This window comes from Lepidochelys kempii, chromosome 13 (genome assembly GCF_965140285.1).
Source record: "Lepidochelys kempii isolate rLepKem1 chromosome 13, rLepKem1.hap1, whole genome shotgun sequence".
NCBI lineage: Eukaryota > Metazoa > Chordata > Testudines > Cheloniidae > Lepidochelys > Lepidochelys kempii.
In genome coordinates this window covers 31,221,520-31,247,297 of record NC_136392.1, presented here as the reverse complement: position 1 = coordinate 31,247,297, position 25,778 = coordinate 31,221,520, and the positions used below count along the sequence as shown (strand labels likewise).

General features: G+C 50.4%; 1 protein-coding gene across 3 annotated transcripts in view; it reads left to right on the top strand.

The window, feature by feature from the left end:
* LOC140897389 (rho GTPase-activating protein 39) overlaps positions 1–25,778 on the top strand; it is a 121,283-nt gene that overhangs the window by 35,315 nt on the left and 60,190 nt on the right. For all 3 annotated transcript variants that reach the window (XM_073309978.2, XM_073309976.2, XM_073309977.2), the window contains exon 2: positions 15,838–16,236. In XM_073309978.2, the coding sequence (XP_073166079.1) occupies positions 15,838–16,236 (399 nt within the window). The remainder of the gene's footprint in view (positions 1–15,837; positions 16,237–25,778) is intronic.

The following is a 25,778-nucleotide window of genomic DNA, read 5'->3' as shown; positions in this document are numbered from 1 at the left end:
TAAAGATAGCTACAGCACTCGACCCAAGGTTTAAGAATCTGAAATGCCTTCCAAAATATGAGAGGGACGAGGTGTGGAGCATGCTTTCAGAAGTCTTAAAAGAGCAACACTCCATTGCGGAAACTACAGAACCTGAACCACCAAAAAAGAAAATCAGCCTTGTGCTGTTGGCATCTGACTCAGATGATGAAAATGAACATATGTCGGTCTGCTCTGCTTTGGGTCATTATTGAGCAGAACCCATCATCACCATGTCCTCTGGAATGCTGATTGAAGCATGAAGGGACATATGAATCTTTAGCACATCTGGCACGTAAATATTTTGTGACTGCAACTACAACAGTGTCATGCGAATGCCTGTTCTCGCTTTCAGGTGACATTGTAAACAAGAAGCGGGCAGCGTTATCGCCTGTAAATTGTAACCAAACTTGTTTTGTCTGAGCAATTGGCTGAAGTAGGACTGAGTGGACTTGTAGGCTCTGAAGTTTTACATTGTTGTATTTTTGAATGCAGTTATTTTTTGTATAGAATTCTAGACATTTGTAAGTTCAGCTTTCATGATAAAGAGATTGCGCTACAGTACTTGTATTAGGTGAACTGAAAAATACTATTTTGTTTGTTTTTTACAGTGCAAATATTTGAAATAAAAATAATAATATAAAGTGAACTCTGTACACTTTGTATTCTGTGTTGTAATTGAAATCAATATATTTGAAAATGTAGAAAACATCCAAAGTATTTAAATAAGTGGTATTCTATTGTTTAACAGCGTGATTAATCACGATCAATTTTTTTAATCATTTGACAGCCCTAGTATGATGGTTTGTCAGAGCCTCTTCTAATCTGCAGGACGCGCTCATTCTTGGGCTGTTCTTCTCTTTGCACCAACGGCCCAGGCAGCAGCTACCAACTTTCAGCCCATTCTGCTCCTCTAGGGCCTTCTTGCTAATGCTGAGAGGAAGCACTGAAGAGAGTGGAGGTGGTGGTGCGGGGGGGTCCTGCTGCATCCTTGAGCTAGTGAGAATACTAGTTACGTGATTTTGTTCCTTGTGAGAGTGGGGAAAGTGGTTAGCATCGATCGGTCCCTTGGGGTTTTAGTGGGGTTGTCTTTCAGACTTTGCCAGGTGCACCCCCAGTGATTTACCATGACCTGAAAGCTGCCAGTGCGCCAGCAGGCCCATGGTGCCCTCACATTTATTTGTCCTTGTACACTGTAATCCATACCAGGGAGTCAGCCTTCCCAGAGCCTGTGGCCCCGTCTACACTAGCACATTTTAGCTGTGCTTACAGTCCTGTAAGGTAGGACGACGTGTGTTCACCGGCGTGGTAGCTGGGTATGGTTAAGCCCTATGGGAAGAGGGACCACAGGTTGGGTGCTCAGGACTCAGGAGGCCTGGGTTCAATTCCCTTCTCTGCCACACACTTCCTGTGGGACCTGAGGCCAGTCACTTTGTCTCCCTGTGCCTCAATTCCCTCTCTGCACAAGGGGGCCGATAGCACGGCAGGGAAGTTGGGAGGATAAATCCATTAAAGATTGTGAGGTGCTCAGATGCTGTGGTGCTGAGGGCCAGATAGGTACTAGCTAGAGCCAGCCCCGTGTTTAAACATACCGTTTTCTAATGTAGGCAAGGCCCATGGTTCTGGAAACAACCATCTTAGCTTGGGAGTGCCCTGGAAACTGCATCTGAGATGTCACCTCCCTTTAGAGAGGGGGAGCAGCTGTGTGGATCTGACCATGACCCGCAGAGATGTGGGAGCTTACTGTTGTCTCAGGAAGGCATTAAGAGGCTTGGAGGCTGCCTCTTGGCTCGTGGGCAGGACCCTTGCAGAGCGGTGGAAGTAAAGCTGCCACCAGACTAGTTCTCGTGGGTTTGCTGACTCTCGTGAGTGTTTGCTGCCTCCTGCTCTGAAGCTGCGGGTGCAGGGCAAGCAGCTGCTTTGTCAGTCTGCTGCTGCTGATGCTCCTCTCACCGCCTAATCTGTGCTAACATCATGTCTGCCAATGGGAATCATTCCCCAGACGCTTTTCCCTTGTTTGGTGGAAATGAGGGAGCAGTGGGAATCTCCTTTAATGCTTAAGAGGAAAACTTTCCAGACAGTTGCCCCTGCCTGTGACAAGAGGCATCTGTTGAGCGCCTTTTCCTCTCCCGGTGTTTTGGGTCCCAGGATCACAGTGCCCTCTTCCCAGTACCGAGAGGAATTCAGGGAGTGCATCTAGCAGTTAAAGCAGAGCTCCTCAATTCTACGCCTGACTCAGCTGCCTCTGGGGAAGGTGGGGCGGCGCGAGTGCTTGGAAAGCGCTTGGGGACCCTCGGCTGAAAGGTGCCATCTAGGGGCCCAGGAGTCTTGTTGAGTACATCTTGCCACGTTTGCACAGGAAATGTCTTGGCATGTAGAGGGATTGAGTTGTAATTGCCAAAAGATAATTAGTTTGCGAGGTCAGATTGCTGCTGTAGCTGAGTGCGTAGCTCCTTGTCAGGAATGCACAGCAGTGCTTGCTCCTAGGAGGCTTGTGATCCAAGCTGTAATATTTTTTCTAATAATTTCTCGGTGAGGTATTGTTAAACTTGCTGTATATTTTCTATGCTAAGTCTTTTTTTGGCTGGACAGGAAAGAGCCAGGATGTGGGCTTCGGAGATTCATTTCAATGGAGGTACAGTATTTCCAAAAGCCCAGTTTTGGAATGGTTCCCAGGCTTTTGAAAGCAGCGAACCTGCAGACGTACCCTGGGGGCAGCTGGCGCTTGTTGCTCTGCACAGCATAGCATGCAATTAAACTGAGGCTGGATGGGAGCAGAGTTGGGCTGGGTTCATCTTTGTTTTCCTTACTGTTGAGACACTCGGAGCCCGAAGAACCAGCCTCTGTGAAAGCTGGTCAGTGTGGCAAAGGGGCTGAGGTTGAGCGCTTGCTGGCGCTGCCTGCCCCTCTGGCAGTCCGTCCCAGATTGGTGCAGTGCACCTGGGAAGGTGAGGGAGGGAGGCTACTTTGCTGACTGTCGGTCTGAAATGCCCAGGCCCTGAAAGGCCAAACGGCTCATCTCAAGGTTCGCTGAGCTGAGCAGACGCCGCGGCCTGGGACAGAGGAGGCTCCAGTGGAGGCACATGGGAGATTGGGGCTTTTAACCTCTCTGTAAAGTCGATGAGGAATAAGCCTTGGGCCGTGTGTTCCCTTGCCTCCACTAGGCCTGCCTGAGGCTGGGCTCCAGGAAGCAGAGGCCGTGGTAGTAGAAAGCATTGTCCCGTGAGGTGGGAGCTGTCCTTAATTCCCTGTGCTCTGCCACTCAGGGCAGCCTCAGGAGAGCCTGTCCTGCTGCTCCAGGCCCTGGGCAGGGGGTGGGCCCCCGTGAGCCTCCCCACAGGAATGAGGAAGCTTGGTCATCCTGCCCCCTAAGACTTTTGGGCTGCCCAGGTCACATCCGGAACAGCTTTTCCTGATGGGCTGTTGTCCATGGCCTTTGGCCCTTAATAAAACAGGAGGCGAGTGGCTGCAGGCTGTGTGAGGGTCTGAACGTTCCCATTCTGTTGTAAGGGCCCGGGACAGGCATCTAAGGGTGGGGTTAAGGCAGCTGGGTGGAGCCTCACAGCTGAGCCCTGTGACCACTCTGGGGGCACAGAGGTGGCAGCAATAGACCCTTTCGTTCCTTGGGAGGAGCAGCAGCAGCCCCCCTCCTCAGAACAGCAGGGCCACCCTATCCCTTGGAGTCAGCTGCAGGGGCTCCCTATCACTCTAGAGCAACTACAAGGGAGGCAACAGGGGATCCTTTTCCCACCCCACAGAGGCAGGGGGTGTTTCACTACTTAGTTCAACAGCCAGGCTTTATCTGCTTGGGTGGGTGGGCCAGGCCCCCTGCACGGTTCTCTCTCTGCACATACTGGGAGTGGTGGCGGTGGCGGCACAGGGGCTTGGCATTAACGCTCCATTGAGAAGCATGGGACTGTTCCTCTCTCTTGGAGTTGTTGTCTCAGGCTCTCAGCACACGCAGGCAGATGTCACTGGGATGGTGACACATTTCTCGAGTCACATTTTCAAATTTCTCTTTGCCCCATGAGGGCGAGAAAATTACTTTTTCTTTTAACTGAAAGCTCAGCTTCAGCTGTAATCACGTGACTCCAGGAGCTGGGGCATAGGTCTGTAGTGCCTATATCTCTAGCTCTGGCTGGGCTGCTTTGGTTATGCTATCCACTCATCTCTCACCCTTGTGGTGCGCCCATTGCCTGGAGCCAGCACTGTATTTGAGGGGATTTCCCTTTGCCCCCTCACTGAGTTTCTCCCAAGAAGTCCTGGCTGTTTTGATGTTCCTTTTTCCTTTCCCTGTGAGGCCTCTGCAGCAGAGATGCAGCCTGGGTTTCACAGGAAGCTGTTGTTAGTTTTGCTGTCTAGCCATAGGGAGCCCCTGCAATGCACCCTCCATTCTGGTCAGCCTTCCTCATGGGGCTGGCTGTCCCTCTCTGCAAAGGGGCCAAAGCTCTGCTCCCAGCAGTTGCTGCAGCAGCCATGAGACCCAGTGTAAAATCAGGCTCCAGTTGGGTAGTTGGAAGCATGCTGGCAAGATCTGCTGTAGCTCCCTAATTGATATGGGGGCCAGATGTAAAATCCGTGATGTCAGGGAGACTGGGAGTGAGAATTATCTCTGCACCCATGAGGGAAACAGACAAATTCTCTTCTCTGGAGCCCTGTGTTTCCAGAATAGAGTCTTGGGAGCCTGTGTTTTTCCCCGTGGGGGCAGAGGGTTAGCGCTGGTGTGGGTTGAGGCCAGAGGGTTCTTTACAACATGGCTTCTTCTAAAATGTCACAGGCACCTGTTCCGAAGGTGGGTGCCTGGGGTACGGAACCCACTTGACTTCAGTGAGTGCTGTGGGCGCTGCCTACCTCTTCCTCCTGTCCCGGGCCCACTGGAGTCTTCTGTTCCATGCCTCCTGTGTAACAGAGTTACCCAGCCGCAGGGCATGCTCTGCTGCCCCGGGAGCTGGCTTTTGGAGGGAGGCTTCCCTGCCCTACTCATGGCAGGCTGTTTCCAGGCTCCCAGCGGAGCTGTGCGTTGATGTGAAAGGTTCGGACCTGGACGGTGGCAGTGAGCCATTTGTTCCGTATTTTCACAGACCAGTCCACGTCTCACGCTGAACAGATGCTGCTTTGTTTGCACAGTGCCCATTTTCGGAGGCAGTAGAATCTTTTGGGTGCCGGCTGGAGTTATATTTGCCTTGGTTCCTCTGTCATTTTTGCGGCTGGGATGCTTATGTGTGTATTAGCTGAGGAGATATACACCCCTGCTTTTATTTTTAGATTTAAATGACAGCTTTCCTGGGCTTGATGGAGAGGAGCCAGACAGTGAAAGTCTGGCCACAGGAGGAGTTGACTTTCACTGTCCTCGCTTCAGAAGTGAGCCAAGCCAGCCGGCGGGGATGTGCGGTCACTGGGGAGAGCTTAGACAGAGCTTTCCAGCCCCACATGTCAGCTCCATGAGGCAGGTGAGCACTGCTGTAGGGATTAGCCCTGCTGCCGTGAAAGGGTTGGGCTGGTGGGTTTGTGCAGCTTCAAGAAGTCCAGGAGCCTGGGCTTTATTGCTCAGCGGGCATGTGGCGGTCTCTCAAGCAGGATTTCTGTTGCTAGCTGGAGTCCAGTGCAGTTTGCACAGGTCGCTCTCTCAGGAGTGGGTGGCTGTTCTGGCCCCAAGGCAGGTTGGCCTCTTGGAAGCAGGTGCTGTGCTAGGCATGTGGGTGAGGGGAGGGGCACAACCCGCTTGAAAGGAGAAACAGGGTGGGGCTGTGGGGATGACACTCTTAAACCTCCAGGTGGAGACTGCCTCAGCTCTTCTGCCAGTCGGCAGCCTGGAGCTCTGGGGCGGGGAAGGGAGACTTCTCCTTTCTCTCCAGTTCCCGTAGGGTGGGGGTGAAGGCTGGAGTCCAGCCTGCTGGGTGCCCTGTCCATCACCTCTGGGAAGACACCTGCTTCACACTCCCTAGTTTGCCTTCTCTGGCTGAGGTCGGGGGGTTTCTTGAGCCCCACAGGGTGTTGTCACGGAGGCACAGGCTCAGCACTCGGGCACCGCTCTGAATGAAGTCAGGCAGGACTCTAGTGCAGTGTCTCTCCCCTTGGGGTGTGCGCTCACCTGGGCAAGAAATCTCCTTGGCTTCAGCGCCTCCTGGGTCTGACCTCGGAGCCTTCAGCCCTCTGTCCATCCATGGGCTCCCCACAGCCAGTCCCGCTGGATGAGACACCTGGGGAAGCCTCACACCCCCCAAAGGGCCCTGCCCGTAACTCCACAATCAGCAGTGACTCTCGAAAGCTTATGCTCAAATAAATTGGTTAGTCTCTAAGGTGCCACAAGTCCTCCTTTTCTTTTTGCGAATACAGACTAACACGGCTGTTACTCTGAAATCAGCCAGAGTGTAACACAGAAGGTTTATTAGTTGCCAGGACGACAGCGTAGAACAGAGCTTGTTAGCACAGAAAGCAGGAACATTCAGAAAACTCCTTCCTCAGGGGATCCAGAGCCCTGGACTCTCCCCAGTTCAGCTCAGCTCCTCTGTCTCGTCCTCCACTTTTCAGTATTGCAGTGTGCGCGCTAGAATTGGAGATGCGGGAACAGCAATGGCTTCACAAGCACTATGCAGAGAATCAGTGCACCTCTCCACTCCTCCTGTTCGGCCCTCCCCGGTTAGAGCCAGGGCTCATGTTCGCCCTCAACCCCAGTCTACACTGGGAGCTTTTGTTCAGTTGGTTGAAACCAGGACTGCTAAGCCCCTTTCAGAGTCACTGCTTTCCAGGATAGAACCCCCGCGCCCAGCCTGCGAGCGTGGCCTGCATTCCTCCTGCCCAGATGGCTGAGCTTGCATTTGGCTGCACTAAAACACATCTGCATGAGCCCAGTTCCCCAACTGATCCACTTTGCTCTGTCCTTGTCATGGTTTATCAGCCCATCAGCTACTCAGCGATGATTTTTGTTTTCTTTCAGATCATTGATAGCTATGGAATAGTGTTTGGCTGTGAATGATCCCTTTGAGACCCCAATAGTTGACAGGTATTCCTCATCCCACTCCCTCCCCAAAGAAATGGGGGTCCGGGGGAGAAGAAGAGTGGAAATGAGGAAGATCTGAATACCCTCCAATCTGTAAGAGTCTGGTGGGGAGGAATGGCCTTCAGAATAATGAAATGAAAGCCCTTGGGTAGAGTTGAAATGGGTAAGATAATGTTGATTGCTATTTATTGACGCATGGCTGAGCAGCACTCTGGGGCATCTGTGTACAGGAGTGGGGAACTGAGAGGTCTGCACATTAGAGCAAAAAAGATGTTTTAGACCAATGGTTCTCAAACTTTTGTACCAGTGACGCCTTTCACACAGCAAGCCTCTGAGTGCGACCCCCCCCCGCTTATAAATTAAAAAAATGTTTTTATATATTTAACACCATTATAAATGCTGGATGCAAAGCAGGGTTTGGGGGGTAGGCTGCCAGCTCGCGAACCCCCCCCATGTAATTACCTCGCAACCACCTGAGGGGTCCCAACCCCCAGTTTGAGAACCCCTGTTTTACACCCACAGTCCCTCTGCCGGGAGCTTCCCACTCGTGTGCTGCCCACTCGAGTTTAAAATGTCCCTGGAGGTAGCTCTCCTGCTCCTGACCTGGAGGGCTGTTCCCCCAGTGCAGTGGACTTGACTGTGTTGGGAAATGTTTCCTGGTGTTTGTGCTCCTCTCCAAACTAAGCTGCTGCGTGAGGCAGATGCCTTATTACCTGAGCTGAGGAAGAGCTCTGTGTAAGCCCGAAAGCTCGGTTCTCTCACCACCAGAAGCTGGTCCAATAAAGGATATTGCCTCCCCCACCTTGTCTTGCTAATAAGTAGGGCTGTCAAGGATTAATCGCGCGATTAATTGTGCTATTAATCACACTGTTAATAATAGAAACCATTTATTTAAATATTTTTGGTTGTTTTCCACATTTTCAAATATATGGATTTCAGTTACAACACAGAATACAAAGTGTACCGTACTCACTTTATATTTATTTTTGATTACAAGTATTTGAACTGTAAAAAAAAAAAGAAAAAGAAACAGTATTTTTCAAGTCACCTCATAGAAGTACTGTAGTCAGAGTCACATCCGTGTTAGTCTGTATTCGCAAAAAGAAAAGGAGGACTTGTGGCACCTTAGAGACTAACCCATTTATTTGAGCGTAAGCTTTCGTTGTAGCTCACGAAAGCTCACACTCAAATAAATTGGTTAGCCTCTAAGGTGCCACAAGTCCTCCTTTTCTTTTTGCAAGTACTGTAGTGTAATCTCTTTGTCGTGAAACTGGTGCACGGGTTTAAAGACCACATGACCCTGGTTGGGAAAGTGTTTTTCCACCATGCTTGTCCTGCCCAAAATTCATGTTGCCCAGTAAAAATCCTCAGTTGTCCAAATTTTTGTAGCATCGGTAACATTTACAAGAAAAACAGTTGTGTCCCTAATAGCAGTGCTTGGATTTCTCTCATTTGTTGTTTTAAATTTGATTGTCTTCCACACATTCCTTTCTCTCAGTTTTGTGTCTTCCATCCTCTATTTAGTAACAACTCCTGTTTTCTCTGCTGGCCTTGTACTGAGCTGTTCATCTTAGCATGGGGGGTGGGCGGGGGAGGAAGGAGAGAGAAAGGCCTAACTAGGGCCCCACGTGTCTTTTCATTGTTTAGAAGGGCTGTGTTTCTGTTTGCCCATTAAAGCTTAGCAGCTGTCTGGGCACTATCTTGTTTCCTGTGTGCAGCATATGTGACTTAGTCTGTTAGGGCAATGCTAGTACTTAGCACAGACCTAGCCCTGTGCAAATAGGAATTCTCACAGTGGCTCGGAGAGGTACTTCTGTGTAGCCACACTCTGTTGCTTAGGCACTGAGAAGCTAAGCCCACGGCCATGTCAGAAATCAGCAGCAATAGAGATGGGGAATGCCAGGTTTCCAATCCCATGCCTGGCCCATGCTAGGGTTCTAGATTAAACATTGCATGTGGGCATTTATAGTCTCCATGGCTTGTGTTTCTGTAGTAGAGGGTAAATCCATCCTCATCATCGTATCCATTCATTATAGTCCACACCTGAACATAGCCATTATAGGAACAACATACCCTCGTATCTCAATGTCTGTACTTTGACTCTTTTACCCCCAGTCAGGGATATTGCAGATTATGTACTCCTTACACCATCCGATCCTAAACTGAATTTTGCACCCCTTGATAATCTGTGCCTTACTTCCTGATAACCAAAAACTTCTACGCTTAAACGCTTTACCATTTCTTTTATTTTAACATCATCTTAATAAAATTATTAAAGTTGAGCATCGCTGCAGTTGGTTCAATTTAATAAATATGTGATGACCTCAGGCTTCTGGTGCACTCCCCATGGGGCCTTTAGGTGGGCAAAGTCTGAGTTTTCCTCCTACCACAGAGCACTGCTTCCTGGGCCAAATGAGGTATGCAGTGGACACTCCTGTTTCCAGGATAGGTAAATGCTCCTCTCCCCCACCTCCTCTTTCCAATGAGTCAGATGGATAATATGCAGTGCTCTGGGGCCTTTGAAAGTGACAGGGTTTAGCAGGCTGGCGTTTTCTTTTCCTCACAATGACTGTGCAGATCTTGTGCAGGGCTTGTCATTGTGCAGGACTTGTCATCGGGAGCTGGTTCGAAGGGCTGCAGAATAACAGGTGTGCTGGAGACTTTCACTCTGAAATATTGATTAGGCCAGTGGAAGGTTATGAAAGCTAGAGGTAGGCTCTGCAGTTCCTGGCCTTAGCTGAGCGGGGTCCCCAGGAGCTGGAGTTTGGGGGGAGAGTCAAACTTAGTCCATTTGTCTTTGAAGGAGAATAGTTTGCAGATGCAAGTTAAATCTGGCGTGGAGCTTGGCAGGAGGACAGTGAGTTGCAGCCTCCCTGTTTCTCTGCCCAGTTTATATAATAGCATTTAAAGTAAATAAAATGTCAGCCTTGAAGGGCTGTTAAAGAGGGAAGGAGGGATGGAGCCAGCCTGTGAGGACAGCTCCTCTGCCTGTGTGAAGTATTCCCGCTCCCACCTCCTGCATTCTCTGTGCTGGGAAAGGGTCGGAGGAGCCCTGGAGCTGAGCTAGCTGGCTGGCCTGGGCATGGAGGAAGCTGGCAAGTAGTTTGCAGCAAGCCCCCCTGTAGTAAATGGCGAAGGCTGTTGCCATCAGAGCATTGTAGCTCTGCTGTGTGGGTACCCATGGCGCAGATCAATGGGTAAAATGTCTGCCCAGCCCAATGCACCTGCCACAGACAGCAGGGTGGCGCAGAAGCCTGTGTTTTGCTCCTTCCTGAGGAAGTGTTTAGACTAGCCTTTCCCCCTAAAACTTCTCACCATTGCACTAGCTCCTGTGTAGCTCCTAATGGTACAACAGATAAGGCCCCCACTGTGTGCCCACTGGCGTTTTAGGTACCATCTCAGAGCATGTCTAGTGGGTACGGTGCTTAAAATGCTGGTAGCCACAGTGCTTTATCTATGCTAGTGCTCCCCCCAGTCCTGCCACCAGTGCAATGGAGGAACATTTCGGGAACAAGTATCTCCTTCAGCCCTCAGGAAAATCAGTGTGCACTGGGCGAGTAAGTGCCTTTGCTGTTGGTCTTTTCCGGAAGCTCCATAGCAAGCAGCTCAGAGCTGTGCTTTAATGTCAAAGCGTTACAACCCTTGGAATGTATTTGTGTATTTACAGAATGCAAAGGAAACATCTGAAATCTATGAAATAATAGAGGCTACATGCTGGGGCTGTATTTCTGTGGTTCAAAGGGAGGTTTTATTTGTCAGCCAAATGGATCATTTCAAGCTTTGGTTACTGACTTACATGACAAACTTGTTACCAAGTCTAGAGACCTGGTCAGGTAGGGCTCTGGGCTGATTTCCGGAGTGTTACTGTATTTCAGCCAAGATGACTGAAGATGCACATAGACCCTGTAGAGTTTGCTCCTGAGAAGGCCAGGCAAAAAACCCTGGGAAAGGTTTGCTCTGCGTTTTACTTGAGATGGGCCTGACCTAGGGTGACTAGATGTCCTGATTGTATAGAGGCAGTCCCAAAATTGGGGCTTTGTCTTATATAGGCCCCTGTTAACCCCCACCCCGTGTCCCGATTTTTCATAGTTGCTGTCTGGTCACCCTAGCCTGAACTAAAACTGTGAATCCATACTCCTTCACCCTTGGGAAAATGCAGAAGTAAATCCAGACTTTGTGACTAGACCCTGTACTCTACAATAGGCAGAAGTAAAATCCTGGAACAGAACTTTGTCTGAGTTGGGATCTGGATCTGAACTTTATGATGCAGGCTGTTCTCTAACCTTCATGCTGATTCCTTCTTGTCCCTTCACATTCACACTACTGCCAGGGGCACCTTTGCTTTGACCTGATAAGGCTGGTTTGTGATTATTTTATATTCATCAGGGCACTCCAAGCTGGGATGTTATCTATCTAAGATCCTGGGTTTAGCAAAGCTTTGCAGAGTTCCTGATCTGATGCTCTAAGCTTGGATTGTGTCAGCCCAATGCTGGCGTCTCTCTAGGAATGCGCTGCCTCCCTCTCTCTCTTTTTCCTTTTGTTGTTTAGACTCTTCTTTACACATAAGAGTAATTGAAATGGAGTGTGGTACAGAGTGAGCTGAATGTCCCTTTGTTTCATTGCAGCTTGGCAATTCACAGCTTCCAGATATTTACCGGAACAAAGAGGTCATAAGACCAAATCTCAGGTTAATTTGCCTTTGCACACAAAGGTAAAAGTAAACTCCAAGAGCAGCAGACTATAGTTAACAGCAACACAAACACAGCCATGGATTGGTGCCATTAGAAGGGGTTGTGAAGTTACTTTCAATAGGTTTCAGAGTAGCAGCCGTGTTAGTCTGTATCCGCAAAAAGAAAAGGAGTACTTGTGGCACCTTACTTATGCTGAAATAAATGTTAGTCTCTAAGGTGCCACAAGTACTCCTTTTCTTTTTGCTTTCAGTAGTTACTCTGTGCCTTCCCTCTGTCCCAAGAAATAGTAACACTTCCAGAGCCCCTTGTTTCAGAGCTGAATTCTTGCAAACTGCTGCTGGCAGCGGGGATTTTGAGTACAATGCTGCTGAATTTTAAATAGTTTGATCATGCAACAGGGGACTTTGCCATTTTTCTGGTGTACGTAAACACTGTGAAACTCCCTCTTCCTTCCCTTGCTGAGCCATGATGCAAGTCACTTATTCTGCACTGCTAGCCTAACTCACCTCTTCTAGACCCTCCACTGGCCCAAGTGACCGCATCCCTCCCTGCCCTCTCCCACAAAATACATCTCCACTCTTGTCCTGTGTCTATCGATGCAGTTTTTCCCCTCAGGCTGTCTTGACAGCGCCTCTTGAATCTCTCTTGGTCAGCTTTAAGCTCAGGCTGGCTGAAATGGAACCCCTGACCACTATACTCCCCCGTCTCTTTATCACTGCTGGCAACACCACCCTGTCACTCATGCCCATAATGTTTTTTGGATCCTCCCTCTCTCTTGCCCTCACGGCTGGGCTGTGTTCATAACATGTCTGAGATCTGGCCTTTTCTTTCTGTCCACACAGCTACATCTTGCTAGGCCCTCCCCGTTCCCTGTTTGAGTCCTGCAGCGGCCTCCTGGCTGGCATTCCTGATGCTCATTCCAGGCTGGAGGTTGCAATATGCTCTTCATGGGGCTACATGTGAAAACCAGCCAGAAGCTTCAACAGCTGATCGGGAATGGCCATAAAGCGCCTGGTGCACGAGTGGCTTCTTGATCCCTTCCAGGTGCCATTCAGGGAGCTGCTGTCGGTCTTTAAAACCCAAAGTGGTTTGGATCCTGGCTGTCCAAGAGGCTGCTTCCCTCCTCATGTTCCGCCTCAGCAGTGAAGCTGGCTGTTGCCCTCTAGATATAAACCGTTGGGATCTGAGATCAGAATATTCTCTGTGGAGGGCCCTCTACTAGAATGTGCTGTTCCTGTGGGTCGGACTGTCCCTAGTTAATTACCCTTCTCTCTTCTCTGGCCCAAAGGCACGAGGAAGGGATTTTATGTACAAAGTCCACCCTTGTCAGCTCTGGCTTGGCTTTTGGCAGTGTGTTAACATGTTACGCTGCCCAGGACCAGCTGCAATGGGAGCGTTTTACAACTTAGAACACACATGAAAGGGTTAATTTGCAACTTGGTGAGCTGTGTGGGGCTGGTTTGGTTTGCGCTTTGTGTATGTGCCCTTGTCAGTGTGTAACTGTGCCCTGCAGCATGACCGTGGTACAGGCAGCAGGGGATTTTTGTGCTTGATCTTCATCTCCAAACCAAAAGGGCCCGGCTCAGGGTAGTTCTCTGGAGGGATGCAATGTTCTAGGTGAAGGGCCTTCATGTCCGTGTTCTGTGTCTAACCCCAGAGAGGCTCTGCAAGACAACAGTGTCCTCAGGAGAGATGCTGACGGGTCTGGAGTGCCTGGCTCTCACTCCCAGCCCCACCTATACCTGGGTTAACAGAAGTGAGAATTGCCTTGAATGCTGTGGGGAGACATTAATTGTAAAGGGAGGTAAAACGACTGCCAGCACCCAAGCGTGGGAACTGTGAAGGAGTTGGTGGGTTTTCTGAATCGTTTGGCCCAGTTACCCCCAGTGGCTAATGAATATCACCTGACTAACCAGCCTAGTGCCTTACAGGTTTCAGAGTAGCAGCCGTGTTAGTCTGTATTCGCAAAAAGAAAAGGAGTCCTTGTGGCACCTTAGAGACTAACACATTTATTTGAGCATAAGCTTTCGTGAGGTACAGCTCACTTCATCGGCTGCTGTAGCGCACGAAAGCTCATGCTCAAATAAATGTGTTAGTCTCTAAGGTGCCACAAGTCCTCCTTTTCTTTTTGCGAATACAGACTAACACGGCTGCTACTCTGAAACTTAATATCTAAGAGTAGGGCTCTTAAAACTCCTCTCAGGAAGTGCCATCAAGTGCGGCTAAGCCCCTGCAGATGAATGCAGATGTTAGGGAACAATCTGCAGATGTAGCCCAGTGTTGCCATCGCATTCCTGGCCCCTGCCCATTACTCAGGCCTACTACTGGGCCTAGTGCGGGGTGTACTATGTCTTTCCCAATGTGCTCATCTGTTGGGTGTTTGGCCAGGCTGTTTACTGTTGTTCCAGCCCAGGCAGAGAGCTCATTGTGGATGGGTTGTTAGTCCCGCTCTCTGTGATCAGATGAGCTTTTGAGTTGTCCTGCTTGCCCTGTGTATTCTAGTGGCGCACAGTATCTCAATTCTGTAGGTCTTGTATCTTCTCCTCCCTGCAAGAAAACTCCTTCAGCTCTTTGGCTTCCCCAGCAGGCCAAACCTTCGGAGAGATCCCTGTAAATGAAACCCCTGCGGGCCGGCCCTGGGCACCTGTTGCTGTGCTGTACTCTAAGCACACCATCAGCCATGCTTGTTACCAGCACATCACCACTGGTTGTGTTTCTGCACCTTCTCCAGGAAAGTCTTGCCAGCTCCTTCCCATGAAAGAAGTGACCTGAAGTCACCTTTCTCCGGAGTCATCTTATGGGCTGGTCTCTCCAGATCCAGCCCTCTCCTTCCTGACTCACCTGTGCAGAGGAGAGGAGTTCTTGCAGCCCTTTGTTCAGATGAAAGTGAACCAAGTGTTGTGTCTGAGCAGTTTTGTGCTTTTAATTCAATACAGTTTTGAAGAGGCCTCAGAGACGGGCAGACTGCAGATCCCTTGGTCAAACTGCATGGGGATGAAGGCCAAGACTTTCAGAAACAGGACCCTAAAGTTAGGCACTTAAATGAGTGGCCAAGTGTGAAACATTCAGTTCCCCCATTAACGTCAGTGATAAAAATCCCACTTCAGCTAAATCAAAATAGGGCACTTTGAATCTGAAATAGCAACGCTCTGTTTCACCAGATCGGCACTGAACGACATAGGCTGTAATTCACACTTGTAGGCAGATGCCAATCTGTGGGCAGGGCCGGTCCTGAAGGCCCGATTTCCTGCAGCTGTGCAATGTGTGGTGGCTGCAAATTCCCTGACAAAGCAGCAACACTTGGGTCACACCTGGAGCCTTTGTTTATGCATGTGAGAGCCATGGCTTGGCATTTCCTGGCTCTTAGACGTGAATGCCCCCAGCCTATGGGTGCTCTGCCCTGCCATTGCCATTCTGGCTTGTTGTAACCCCTCTGCATGATCCTCATCGGCTCAGCAGAAAGGCAGTCTGAGCTATTAGATGCTTTGTTGAAAGGGCATGTGCCCTTCTCTGCATTTTCTGATAGCGCCTGGAAGACCAGGCTGAAAACAAAGGGGTTTTTCTTCTTGTGTTGTTAGACGAGAAATCAGGCCCTCTGGAGGACAGCAGGCTCCATCGTGACTGGAGAACGAGTGTGTATGAAACAAATGGCTAATCAAGGGAAAGCGGAGCTAAGTGGGGAAGAGAGTGTTGGTCACACTGTTTTAAACCCGGGTTCATGTTTAACCAGTGTCAGTGACTAACTGCTGTTTTGGAAAGAGGTGTCTTTGTTAAGGATTGAACAGCTGCCTCCCTTTGCCTGCGGTGCTGGAGTGACTGTAACAACCTGACACCTCCCATGCTCCTCCAGCTGAACATGCAGCCGGGACTTTACTGTCCTGCGGGTCCAAACAGTAAGTAGGATGTGAAAGACTGTGTAGGCCTCCTTCCACCAAAAAGGTGTCAGCCCAATATAGCTCCCCCTTCACAGAGGTCACTGGAACACTGAGCACCGTTTCTGATCCAGAGCCTGGTTGCCTGTTCCTACCCCGAGCCCTGGCCCAGGGACTGACAGGCAGCTGGCCGCATGCCCTCGCGTTGCCTTGTGCCCCCAGTCCAGTCTGACTGTGCCTTTCTTTTCTGTTGCAGCTCGGATTGGGTGGAGATCATCGAGCCCCGCTCTCGGGAGCGAATGTATGTCAACTTGGCCACCGGTGAGTGCGGCTGGGAGCCACCTCCCAACCTGAGAGTTCGCCAGTCGGACCAGAAGCAATGGTGGGAGCTCTTTGACCAGAACAACAACCGCTTCTATTACTACAACGCCATCACCCAGCAAACAGTATGGCACCGGCCACAGGGCTGTGACATCGTGCCGCTTGCACAGCTCCAGGCCATGAAACGCAGGTCCCAGTCTGACTGCAGGGGGCCTCAGCACACGGACAGCACGAGCAGTGATGGGAGAAACAGCCCCGTCCAAACAGCCCTGCTGCAGGAGGTGGAGAAGAGCAACGGGCAGAGCAGCGCAGAGAGGAAGCCAGACCCTGGAAGGTAGGGAAGGCTTTGTACTGCCTACAACTTTCTCCTGCGTAACTGCTGTGCAGCTCTCTGCCCTGCAGGCACCGGCTACTGGGTGTGGACTCGGGGACTGAGGACACAGCCTGGGAAGCTGGGCGGGCTGGCTGGGGAACATGCCCTGCGCTGGAGGTTGGGCTGCCCGCTGGGCAGAGCCGGCTAGACAGCAGGCTGCATTCCGTGCGCTGCGGTTGGGGTGAAATGCCAGGATTAGATCTAAGGGTGAACTCGGGATGAATCATTCACTCCCCCTTGCTGGACAGCTGGGGCTGCACAGTGGAGAGGCTGCCAGGAAAGGCCGAGTTACTGAGCCACAGACTAAGGCTACCAGCTCCTTGTGTGCAGGGTGCCATGAGGTAGACTAAACCTTTGGGGACAGAGCCTCTTGGACTACACCAGGGTCTTGGGCTGGCAGGTTCCTTTCCTGTCACCCTGCCCCAGCCCTTTCTCCCCCCTAGCCTAGCGGGGCTGCTGTGAGGGGTGTAACTTCCATGGAACTGGGGCAGAGCTCACGGTCACTTGCACACGTCAGCCAAGGAACAATAACTGGATGCTAGTGTGTTGTGCTAAGAGGCTTTGTTTTTACTCTGAGGAACTGGTCTGACAACCAGCGAGTGGGTTTCTTGTTGGGATTTTGCCAGCTGTTGTCCCTGCTTTCCCACTCCGCCAGCCCTGCTGTCGACACAGGCACCTCTCCCCTGCCTTGTGCATGGGGCGCGCCACACACGCTGGGCAGTGAAGGACTGAAGCCCTGGGAGGGAGGTCTGGAGACTCCCCAGGAGGCCTTCGCCTGGGCTCGCATTGCTATTGTGCACGGTGTCAGGTAGTGTGGAGATATGGGCAGTGTAAATTCCCAGGGGGATTCACAGCTTGTGAAGCTGTGGCCCGGAGAGGCAAGTGACTTGATCAAAGTCCCCCAGGAAGTCTGGGGTGGAGCTGGGAACAGAACCCAGGTCTCCTGGCTCCCAGCCCAGTGCCATTACCATTTGCAGTAGCTGAACACAGTCACACTGGTTGTGAGCCAGTCTTCGTTCATGGCTGGCTCTTTGGGCAGGCGATATCCTCCTGCCTGTGTGGCTGGCATCTAGCATGTTGGGGTAGTCCTGTGCGGCAGGAGTTGCAGGAGAAGAAGGAGAGATGGGTCCAAGGGGCTATGGACTCTTTTCCCTGCAAAATCATGGCACAAATCCCCCTGGCAAGCGAGTTTTCTGTGAGCCAGTGCACATCCGGTGGAGAGTGGCAGTCGTGCTGCCTGGGGTCCTAGCAAACAGCCTGCTGTACGCTAGACTCGTTCGAGGTGTTGCCTAAAACCATATTTCTTGGGGCAAAACTCCTAATGTGCCCTGACTAGACTGTGGGTTGACATCAATGGGTCCTAAAACTGGAGACTCTGAGATAGCACTTCTGCACATCTCTGCCTCCACAACACTCTGCTGCCCAGACAGACCTGTGCTCTGCCTGGCGAGCTCTCTCATCACCTTCCTCCTGCACTCCCAGCAGGCTCTGGGGCTAGAGTACTGGGCATGGCCCCTAGCTTGCCTTCCATTTTCAGAGGGCCAGTTGAAGGCAAGGGGCCAGCTAGACCTCTCTGCTTTTCCCATTTGCTGCTGCTCTGGGGTGTCTGGCTCCTTCTGCGGGGCCTGCACTTTCTGCATCAGTTTCATTACATCAGAACAGCTTAGGAAATGGCTCTCGTGCTGCCCCATGGGCTCTCATGAGGCCTCTGGGACAAGAGTGGGAAAGACCTGTAACTCTGTGGGGTGCCAGGGCTGGGGCTCAGGGATCTTCCACTGCTTCCCTCTGCATGTCCCCCTGATGGAGAGAGTTTCCGGAGCGCTCTGACTCTGCCCTCCTGAGCAACTGCTGGCCTTTGAGACTGGAAGTTACCAGCAGCGCGCACAAAGCATGTTCCCGAGACTCCCAGCCCAGGCTGCACCTCCAATTCCAGCTCCTCCCGGTGTGCAGGGAGCAGTGTTGGGTCTCGCGGTGGCTGGGCACGAGCATGTGTATCAGGATGAGCAGGTCTTGGGGGTCCAAAGTCCCCTCGAAAAGGTACCTGCTCTCCTGTGCTGTAGATTATTCCGGAACTGACTGTGTCTCTCCTGTTGGGCCATGGCTCTGCTGATGGGTCACTCACACAGCTCTGCCAAGGGAATCCAGCCTGGTAAAGGGCTATCTTTGCAGAGCACAGCACATCCCAGCCCTTTGTAAAGGCAAAAGGGGGCACCGCACGAAGTCCAGGGAACAGACTCTCCCACAGCTGAGCCGTGAAAGGATCGTAAGCTGGCATCATGACCTCTCTCTGTATCAGGCAGACTGGTTCTGGGAGAGGGACGTATTTGAGTTGTTACTTATTTGTGCCCTTGACAGTGATGAAGTGCTTCTCCTGCCCACTCCATCCTGGTCCTACCCTGTGGCAGCAGCTTATGGGGGGGCTCTTCCAGCCAAGGGCAGGCAGCTGAGGGGGACGGAGAGGCTACAAAAGGCAGGGCGGTGGGTTGCTGCCGGAGCAGTGAGGTGCTCAGGCACTATGGTGAGGAACACAGGATAAGAACAGGGAGGGAGCAGCACAGTGGACACAACTATTGCCTGATCTGCTTTCAAAATTATTCTGCAAAGCAAACTTGCCTGTGAGGGCCAGTGTCCTGCAGGGGGAGTCGCCCAGGGCTCCACTGCACATGGGCACATACCTTCCAGACCTTTCGGTGCGTGCCCAGGACTGGAGCTCTTCCCCACAGACACAAACGTGTTCTCCCTTCCCTTGAGGCAGGACATGGTTCTGGAGCCCTATCAAGAGAAATCCGATTCACTACTGGTTGTAACGTGGCATCTTCATAAGTATTTGCACCCAAGACAATGTGGCATTTATCTTTAGAAACGGTTCAGATGGTTGGTTGGCTTTCTCTCCTGCACACTCAACTAGATGGTTTTCTTCCCTTTCTTGTCTGCTCATCTCTCTTCATAGATGGGCTACAAGGGACTATTGGGGTCCCCTAGTCTCACCTTCTGTATAAGCCAAGCCAAAGAACCTCACCCCACAGTTCCTGCGGCAAGGAGAATTACTCTGTCCTCCATCTGTTTCATGCTCTGTTTTTCCACCAGGAAACAATTCTTTGTGTGTTCTATGTTATAAAATCTGCCATGCCGGGCAGGTAGCCCGCCTGATGGTCTCAATATCCACCCTGTGCTGAATGGCCAGGTGGGACTGGTCCACATCCTAACTGGGTTAAAAACTAAGGTTGAAACGCAGTTGAAACACTCTCTGGTTCTGTTTATACGGCAAGACCTAGCAGTTGTCTCCTGCTCTCCCAGTGCCCATGCTGAGAAGAGTCTCTCCCCTCGCTGGCCCCTTGTGCTGCTTCCTTCTCCCGCCAGGGCCAGCAGCCTGCTCTGGAGATGGCCCTTTGCTACCCGGATGATGTTTCGGGGCGGAGTGGCTGGCAGGAAGTGGCAGCTGGTCATTCAGGAAGGGACGCTGTTGTGTTTCCCAGAGGCCTCATGGGGAAGGCACTCTGTTTGGTCATTGGACTCTGACCCCTTGTGTTTTCTCCTCCCCTCCCTTCCCAGCACTACCCAAGCCCTGCTCCAAAGCAGGGTCCCCAGCTGTGCCAGGCGGGGAGCATTCTCCATCTCTGAGAGCAGGTGCCTAGGGCTTTGCTAACCCCTGAGGTGTGTCTACACAGCTCTGACCCGGGCTGACAGACTCAGGCTCACGTTACCGTGATGTAAATAGCAGTGTAGATGTTGCAGGTCGGGCTGCAGCTCAGCTCTGAAGCCCAGGGAGAAGGTGGGTGCAGAGCCCGGTCTGCAGTGTGTACGCAGGTAGGAGTAGCATGGCAGTGCAAGCCTGAGTCTGTCTGCCCGAGCGGGGAGGCTCGCTGCTGCGGGCTGTGAAGACATACCCCAAAAGACCACGGCAATTTCTCCTTTTCCAGCACAAAGCTCCAATCAGCAAACAATACCTGCCCCTGGTGTGTTCAGCACAAGGGAGCGGTGCAGCCACTCCAGCACCCTGAATCACAACAACAGAGGAGCAGATGGATTGGCAAAGCAAAGTAGAAACCACTTTGTCCTTTCAAGGGCAACTGATTCTGAAGGCAAATGTTCCTTAGTTACTAGGAACGAGGGGGCTGCAGAGACATACACATGTGGCTGTTCATGGGAATCGAAAGGTCCCTGTTGCCACTTGGAGGGTCAAGCAAGCTGTCACCCCAGCTTGGGGAAGACATGTTACACCCAGCCCAGAGAAGGGGGAAGGGTAGTGGAATTTCTGTCTCCATCCTTGTTCCCTCTCTGCCTTTGTGAAGTCACCGCCCATGTTTAAGCTCAGCCCTGGTGATGGGCGCATGAGAGAGAAGATAGACACCAGTGTCTTCAAACCCAGTCAGCTTCTGGCCAGCCCAGTTGTCCCATGAGAAAGAGTGAGGCACTTCTGGGGTGAAACAAGTGGCAGGAGTTATCTGTGATTGTGCACAGCTCTCCAACCCACGCCCTGCTGGGCTATCCCTCTGCCCCCAAAGGAGGGTGAGAGTGAGGGCTGTGTTAGGCTGCATCTGTTCTAGCTTGTCAGGCTGTCCTAGGAAGGAGAGGCTCAGGTTTCAGCATAGCAGGTGTGGGAGGCTTGAGGACAGCAGGAGGAAGATGGTGCCAGAAATAGAAAGGTGAAACCGCAACCCTATGGACTGGCTGCTTCAGATCTGAGAGCAGGGGTGGTTCTGCCAGGGAATGGGGAGAGTCCCAGCTGAGCCCACCCCAAGGCGTGTCCGTCCCCTCCGCCTGGCACTTGCTTGACTTGGACTCTGTACAAGGGAGAGCCTGAACTTCAGCTGTGTGGCAGGCCCAGACCCAGCCGGTTGGGGAGAGACCCCACAATCCACTGGTGGGGAAAACCTTTTGCGGGTGGTTGTTTATTTTCATTCCTTGTGACCGCAAATCCTGCCGGGCCGTGTGCAGAGTCCCCATTGTCCCCTGCCCTGTACAGCTCCCAGCCAGGGGAAGCTGAGACCCAGAGGAGCACAGCTGGGCCTGAGGAACCTCTCCAGACCACTCATTCTTGAAAAGTTCTGCTGCACCCCTTTATCTACCCACAAGACACAGATGGGGTCTCAGCTGAACTTCCTAGAGACCTCAGGTTCCCTAGCAGCAGTATGTGGCTTCGTGGGCGCATGGTCGATACACATCCAGCACTATAGTGTGGTCTGTGCAGGCCAGCCCCAGTGCAGAAATCGAGCCATTGCCCCGCTGTGGGAGTGTGGAGGGCCCCAGTGATTCAATTGTGTCAGCAAGTGCTGAGATTTGCACTTAGAGCAGGAATAAAATCTTTCGTTTCGTGCTTCTGGGCTTGGATTTAGCACATTTGCTGTTTGTGGGCCAGTTGCATTTTCAGTCATATTTGGGATCAAAGATTTACTAACTGCTCATTTCAAAGTGAGCCTCTGAGGCTGCCCTGGGATAGCAACACCTCCTGGGATCCTCCAGCTAAAGAACTACAGTCCTGGGAGAACTCCCGGTGTCTCTCACGCGGATGTCCCCATGACAGCTCAGATATGGGCCTACGGTATTAATTTTGATAGACTATACGGGCTAACGGTGTTAAAGTAACCGAGTCACCGTCCAGCATCAAACAGTGTTAAACAAGGTTTGGTACCCAGAGAGCTCAGCCTGCTTAGTCCCATGGTAAATGCACCATTAAACATCCTTTTAAACCTTTTATTAAAGGTAAAGGAAAGAAGGAGAAACAGTTAGTGTTTGAATGTAAAGTGTTAAATAGGATTTTCTTTTAACAACATCCCTTGTTCCCTTTCCCTTTAGGTGGAGAGAGTTTTAGAAGGAAAAAGCATCTTATCTGACAATCTCCCAGATGGTATTCAAGATGATAATAGCTGTCCTTTGGGGAAAGAGAAGAGGTTAGCAGAGATGGACTGGAGCTGGTGTTACAGTCCGATCCAGTTTCATCCCAGGTGGTGCTTTGGATTCAGCTGGGGCTGGTAGAGGTCATGATGTCACCTAGGTCCCTCTCTCTGTCCTGGTCTGGTCAGGAATTGTCTCAGGATCAGAACAATGGAGGTCGGGGCTCCAAAAACTTGTGGGGGTGGCAGCCATGATGGTGAAGCTCACCTAGGAACATATGAACAGCCATACTGGGTCAGGCCAGTATCCTTTTTTCCAACAGAGGCCAATGCCAGGTGCTCCAGAGGGAATGAACAGAACAGGGCAATTACTGAGTGAACCATCCCTTGTCATCCACTCCCAGCTTCTGGCAGTTAGAGGCTAGGGATACCTAGAGAATGTGGTTGTGACCCTGCCAATCTTGGCTAATAGCCATTGATGGACCTATCCTCAATGAACTTACTAATTCTTTGTTGAACCCAGGTTTAGTTTTATAGCTCGCTCCAGTAGCCAATTTTTCTCCCCAAAGATTCTTTCTTTAAGGACCCACAAAGGGAATGGTGGGACAGAATAGCCCATCTTCTCATTATTTTGTCCACCATTTAGGCCTAGTTTGCAACACACCAATTTTGGTTCACTGATTTCTGGTCCCACACTTTTCTTGTTTACCAAGCATGATCTTGAGTTCTATCAGTAAGCTGTTTTGTTTGGACTATTTCAGTCTTTGTCTCCCTTTCATACCTTTTCCCATCAACATTTCTAGTTGTTGTTGAAGTACATCACAAGCAGAAAGCCTGTCAAACAATCAGTGGGGCCACTGGATGACTGAGGTGCTAAAGGAGCACTCAAAGGGGATAAGGCCATTGAGGAGAAACGAAATGAATTCTTTGCATCGGTCTTCACTGCAGAGGATGTGAGGGAGCTTCCCACACCTGAGCCATTCTTTTTAGGTGGCAAATCTGAGGAACTGTCCCAGATTGAGGTGTCAGTAGAGGTGGTTTTTGAACAAATTGATAAATTAAACAGTAATAAGTCACCAGGACCAGACGGTATTCACCCAAGAGTTCTGAAGGAACTCAAATATAAAATTGCAGAACTACTAACTGTGGTATGTAACCTATGGCTTAGATCAGTTAATGTGACACCAATTTTTGAAAAAGCTCCAGAGGTGATCCTGGCAATTACAGGCTGGGAAGCCTAATTTCAATACCGGGCAAATTGGCTGAAACTATAGTAAAGAACAGAATTATCAGACATAGATGAGCACGATTTGTTGGGGAAGAGTCAATGCAGCATTTGTAAAGGGAAATCATGCCGTAGCCCTTTATTAGAATTCTTTGAGGGCATCAACAAGCATGTGGGACAAGGGTAAGCCAGTGGATGTAGTGTATTTGAGTGTTCAGAAAGCCTCTGACAAGGTCCTTCACCAAGGGCTCTTAAGCAAAGTAAGCAGTCCTGGGATAAGAGGGAAGGTCCTCTCATGGATCAGTAACTGGTTAAAAGAGAGGAAACAAAGTAGGAATAAATGGTCAGTTTTCAGAATGGAGAGAGGTAAATAGTGGTGTCCCCCGGGATCTGTACTAGGACCAGTGCTATTCAGCATATTCACAAATGATCTGGAAAAAGGGATAAACAATGAGGTTGTAAATTCTACAGATGATACAGAATTACTCAAATGCAAAGCAGACTGTGAAGAATTACAAAGGCATCTCACAAAACTAAGTAACTGGGCAACAAAATGGCAGATGAACTTCCGTGTTGATAAATGCAAAGTAATGCACATTGAAAACATAATCCCAACTGTACATACAAAATGATAGGGTGTAAATTAGCTGTTACTACTCAAGCAAGGGATCCTGAAGTAATCATGGATAGTTCCCTGAAAACATCCACTCAATGTGCAGCAGTCAAAAAAGCTAACAGAATGTTAGGAACCATTAGGAAAGGGCTAGACCAGAAGACAGAAAATATCATAATGTTACTATATAAATCCACTAACACCTTGAATACTGCATACAGTTCTGGTCACCCCATCTCAAAAAAGATATATTAGAATTGGAAAATCTACAGAGAAGGGGGACAAAATGATTAGAGGTATGGAACAGCTTTCCTATGAGGAAAGATTAATAAGACTGGGACTTTTCAGCTTGGAAAAGAGACGACTAAGGGGGGATATGATAGAGGTTTATAAAATCATGAATATTGTAGAGAAGGTGAATAATAAAATATCATTTAGCCCTTCACACAAGAATCAGGGGTCATGGAATGAATTTAATAGGCAGCAGGTTTAAAACAAACAAAAAGAAGTATTTCTTCACACAGTGCACAGTCAGTCTGTGGAACTCTTTGCCAGGGGATGTTGTGAAGGCCAAAACTATAACTGGATTAAAAAAAGAATTAAGTAAGTTAATGGAGGATAGGTCCATCAATGGCTATTAGCCAAGATGGTCAGGGGTGCAACCCTATGCTCTGGGTGTCCCTAAGCCTCTCACTGCAAGATGCAGGTGATGGATCACTCAGGAATTGCCCTGTTTTGTTCATTCCCTCTGGCATTGACCACTGTTGGAAGACAGGATACTGGGCTAGATGGACCATTCATCTGACCCAGTATGGCCGTTCTTATGTTCAGCATTTTAGACCTAAATTGTGTTGATTTTTTAGAAATCTTTGTAATTGGACAAGGAATGTTCTCCGGATTCCTAGCATCTGCTTCTTTTCTTCTGTGTTTGTTCCCCCATCCTGATTTAACAGGACATCCCAAAGCACTCTGTGGGGTATCTCCTGCCTTGGCAAGTAAGTAATACACTTCTGAGAACTGCTAACTTTGATTCTGCTGGAACGCAGTCCAGCAATTGTGGCTGGTTCAGGTGCTGGAGCCATGGCTGCTGTCGTGATCAGATCTGATCGAACACTGGAAGCTGCAATGATGCTGCAGTTGAAACACTAACAATCCTGTCTTTTTTGTCTCCATTCAAAACACAGGGGAAAATACCTGTTTGCCCAGTGGGCAGGACAGAGTTGCAGTGGGGCTTTTTCTGCAGTTTCCTGGAGGGAATTGCAAAAAATGTGGAGTTTAAAAAAAGTAAATAAACCCTTCTTTAAAAGCTGTCAGATTTGCAAGGCCTGCTGGAGCTGGTCCCGGTGAGAAAAGCTAGCACCAGCCGCAGCGTTTGTGTTCGAGCTGCTTGAAAATAGCTGTGGAAGGATCTAGCGTCAAGGATTATTCTGAAATCTCTGTTGCTGGCAGTTCAGGGTATGTCTACATTGCATGAACCACCCGCAGCTGGCCCATGTCAGCTGGCTTGGGCTGGTGAGGCTTGGGCTGCAGGGCTGTTTAATTGTGGTGTAGACGTTTGGGTTTGGGCTGGTGTCCAGGCTCTGAGATCTGCCCCCTCGCGGAGTCCCCAAGTCCAGGCTCCAGCTCGAGTCTGCACATCTACACTGCAATTTTACAGCCCTGCAGCCTGAGCCTGTGAGCCTGAGCCAGCTGTGGGTGTTTTATTGTTGTGTAGACAGTGTTAAAACCCTGGATGAGGAAGGCTGCTTCAGGACAGCTTTCGCGTGTCAGCTCAGGTCATTCACTGCTCTGGAGCAAGAGCCTGAATGTTCCCAGTTCATGGGGCTGACCC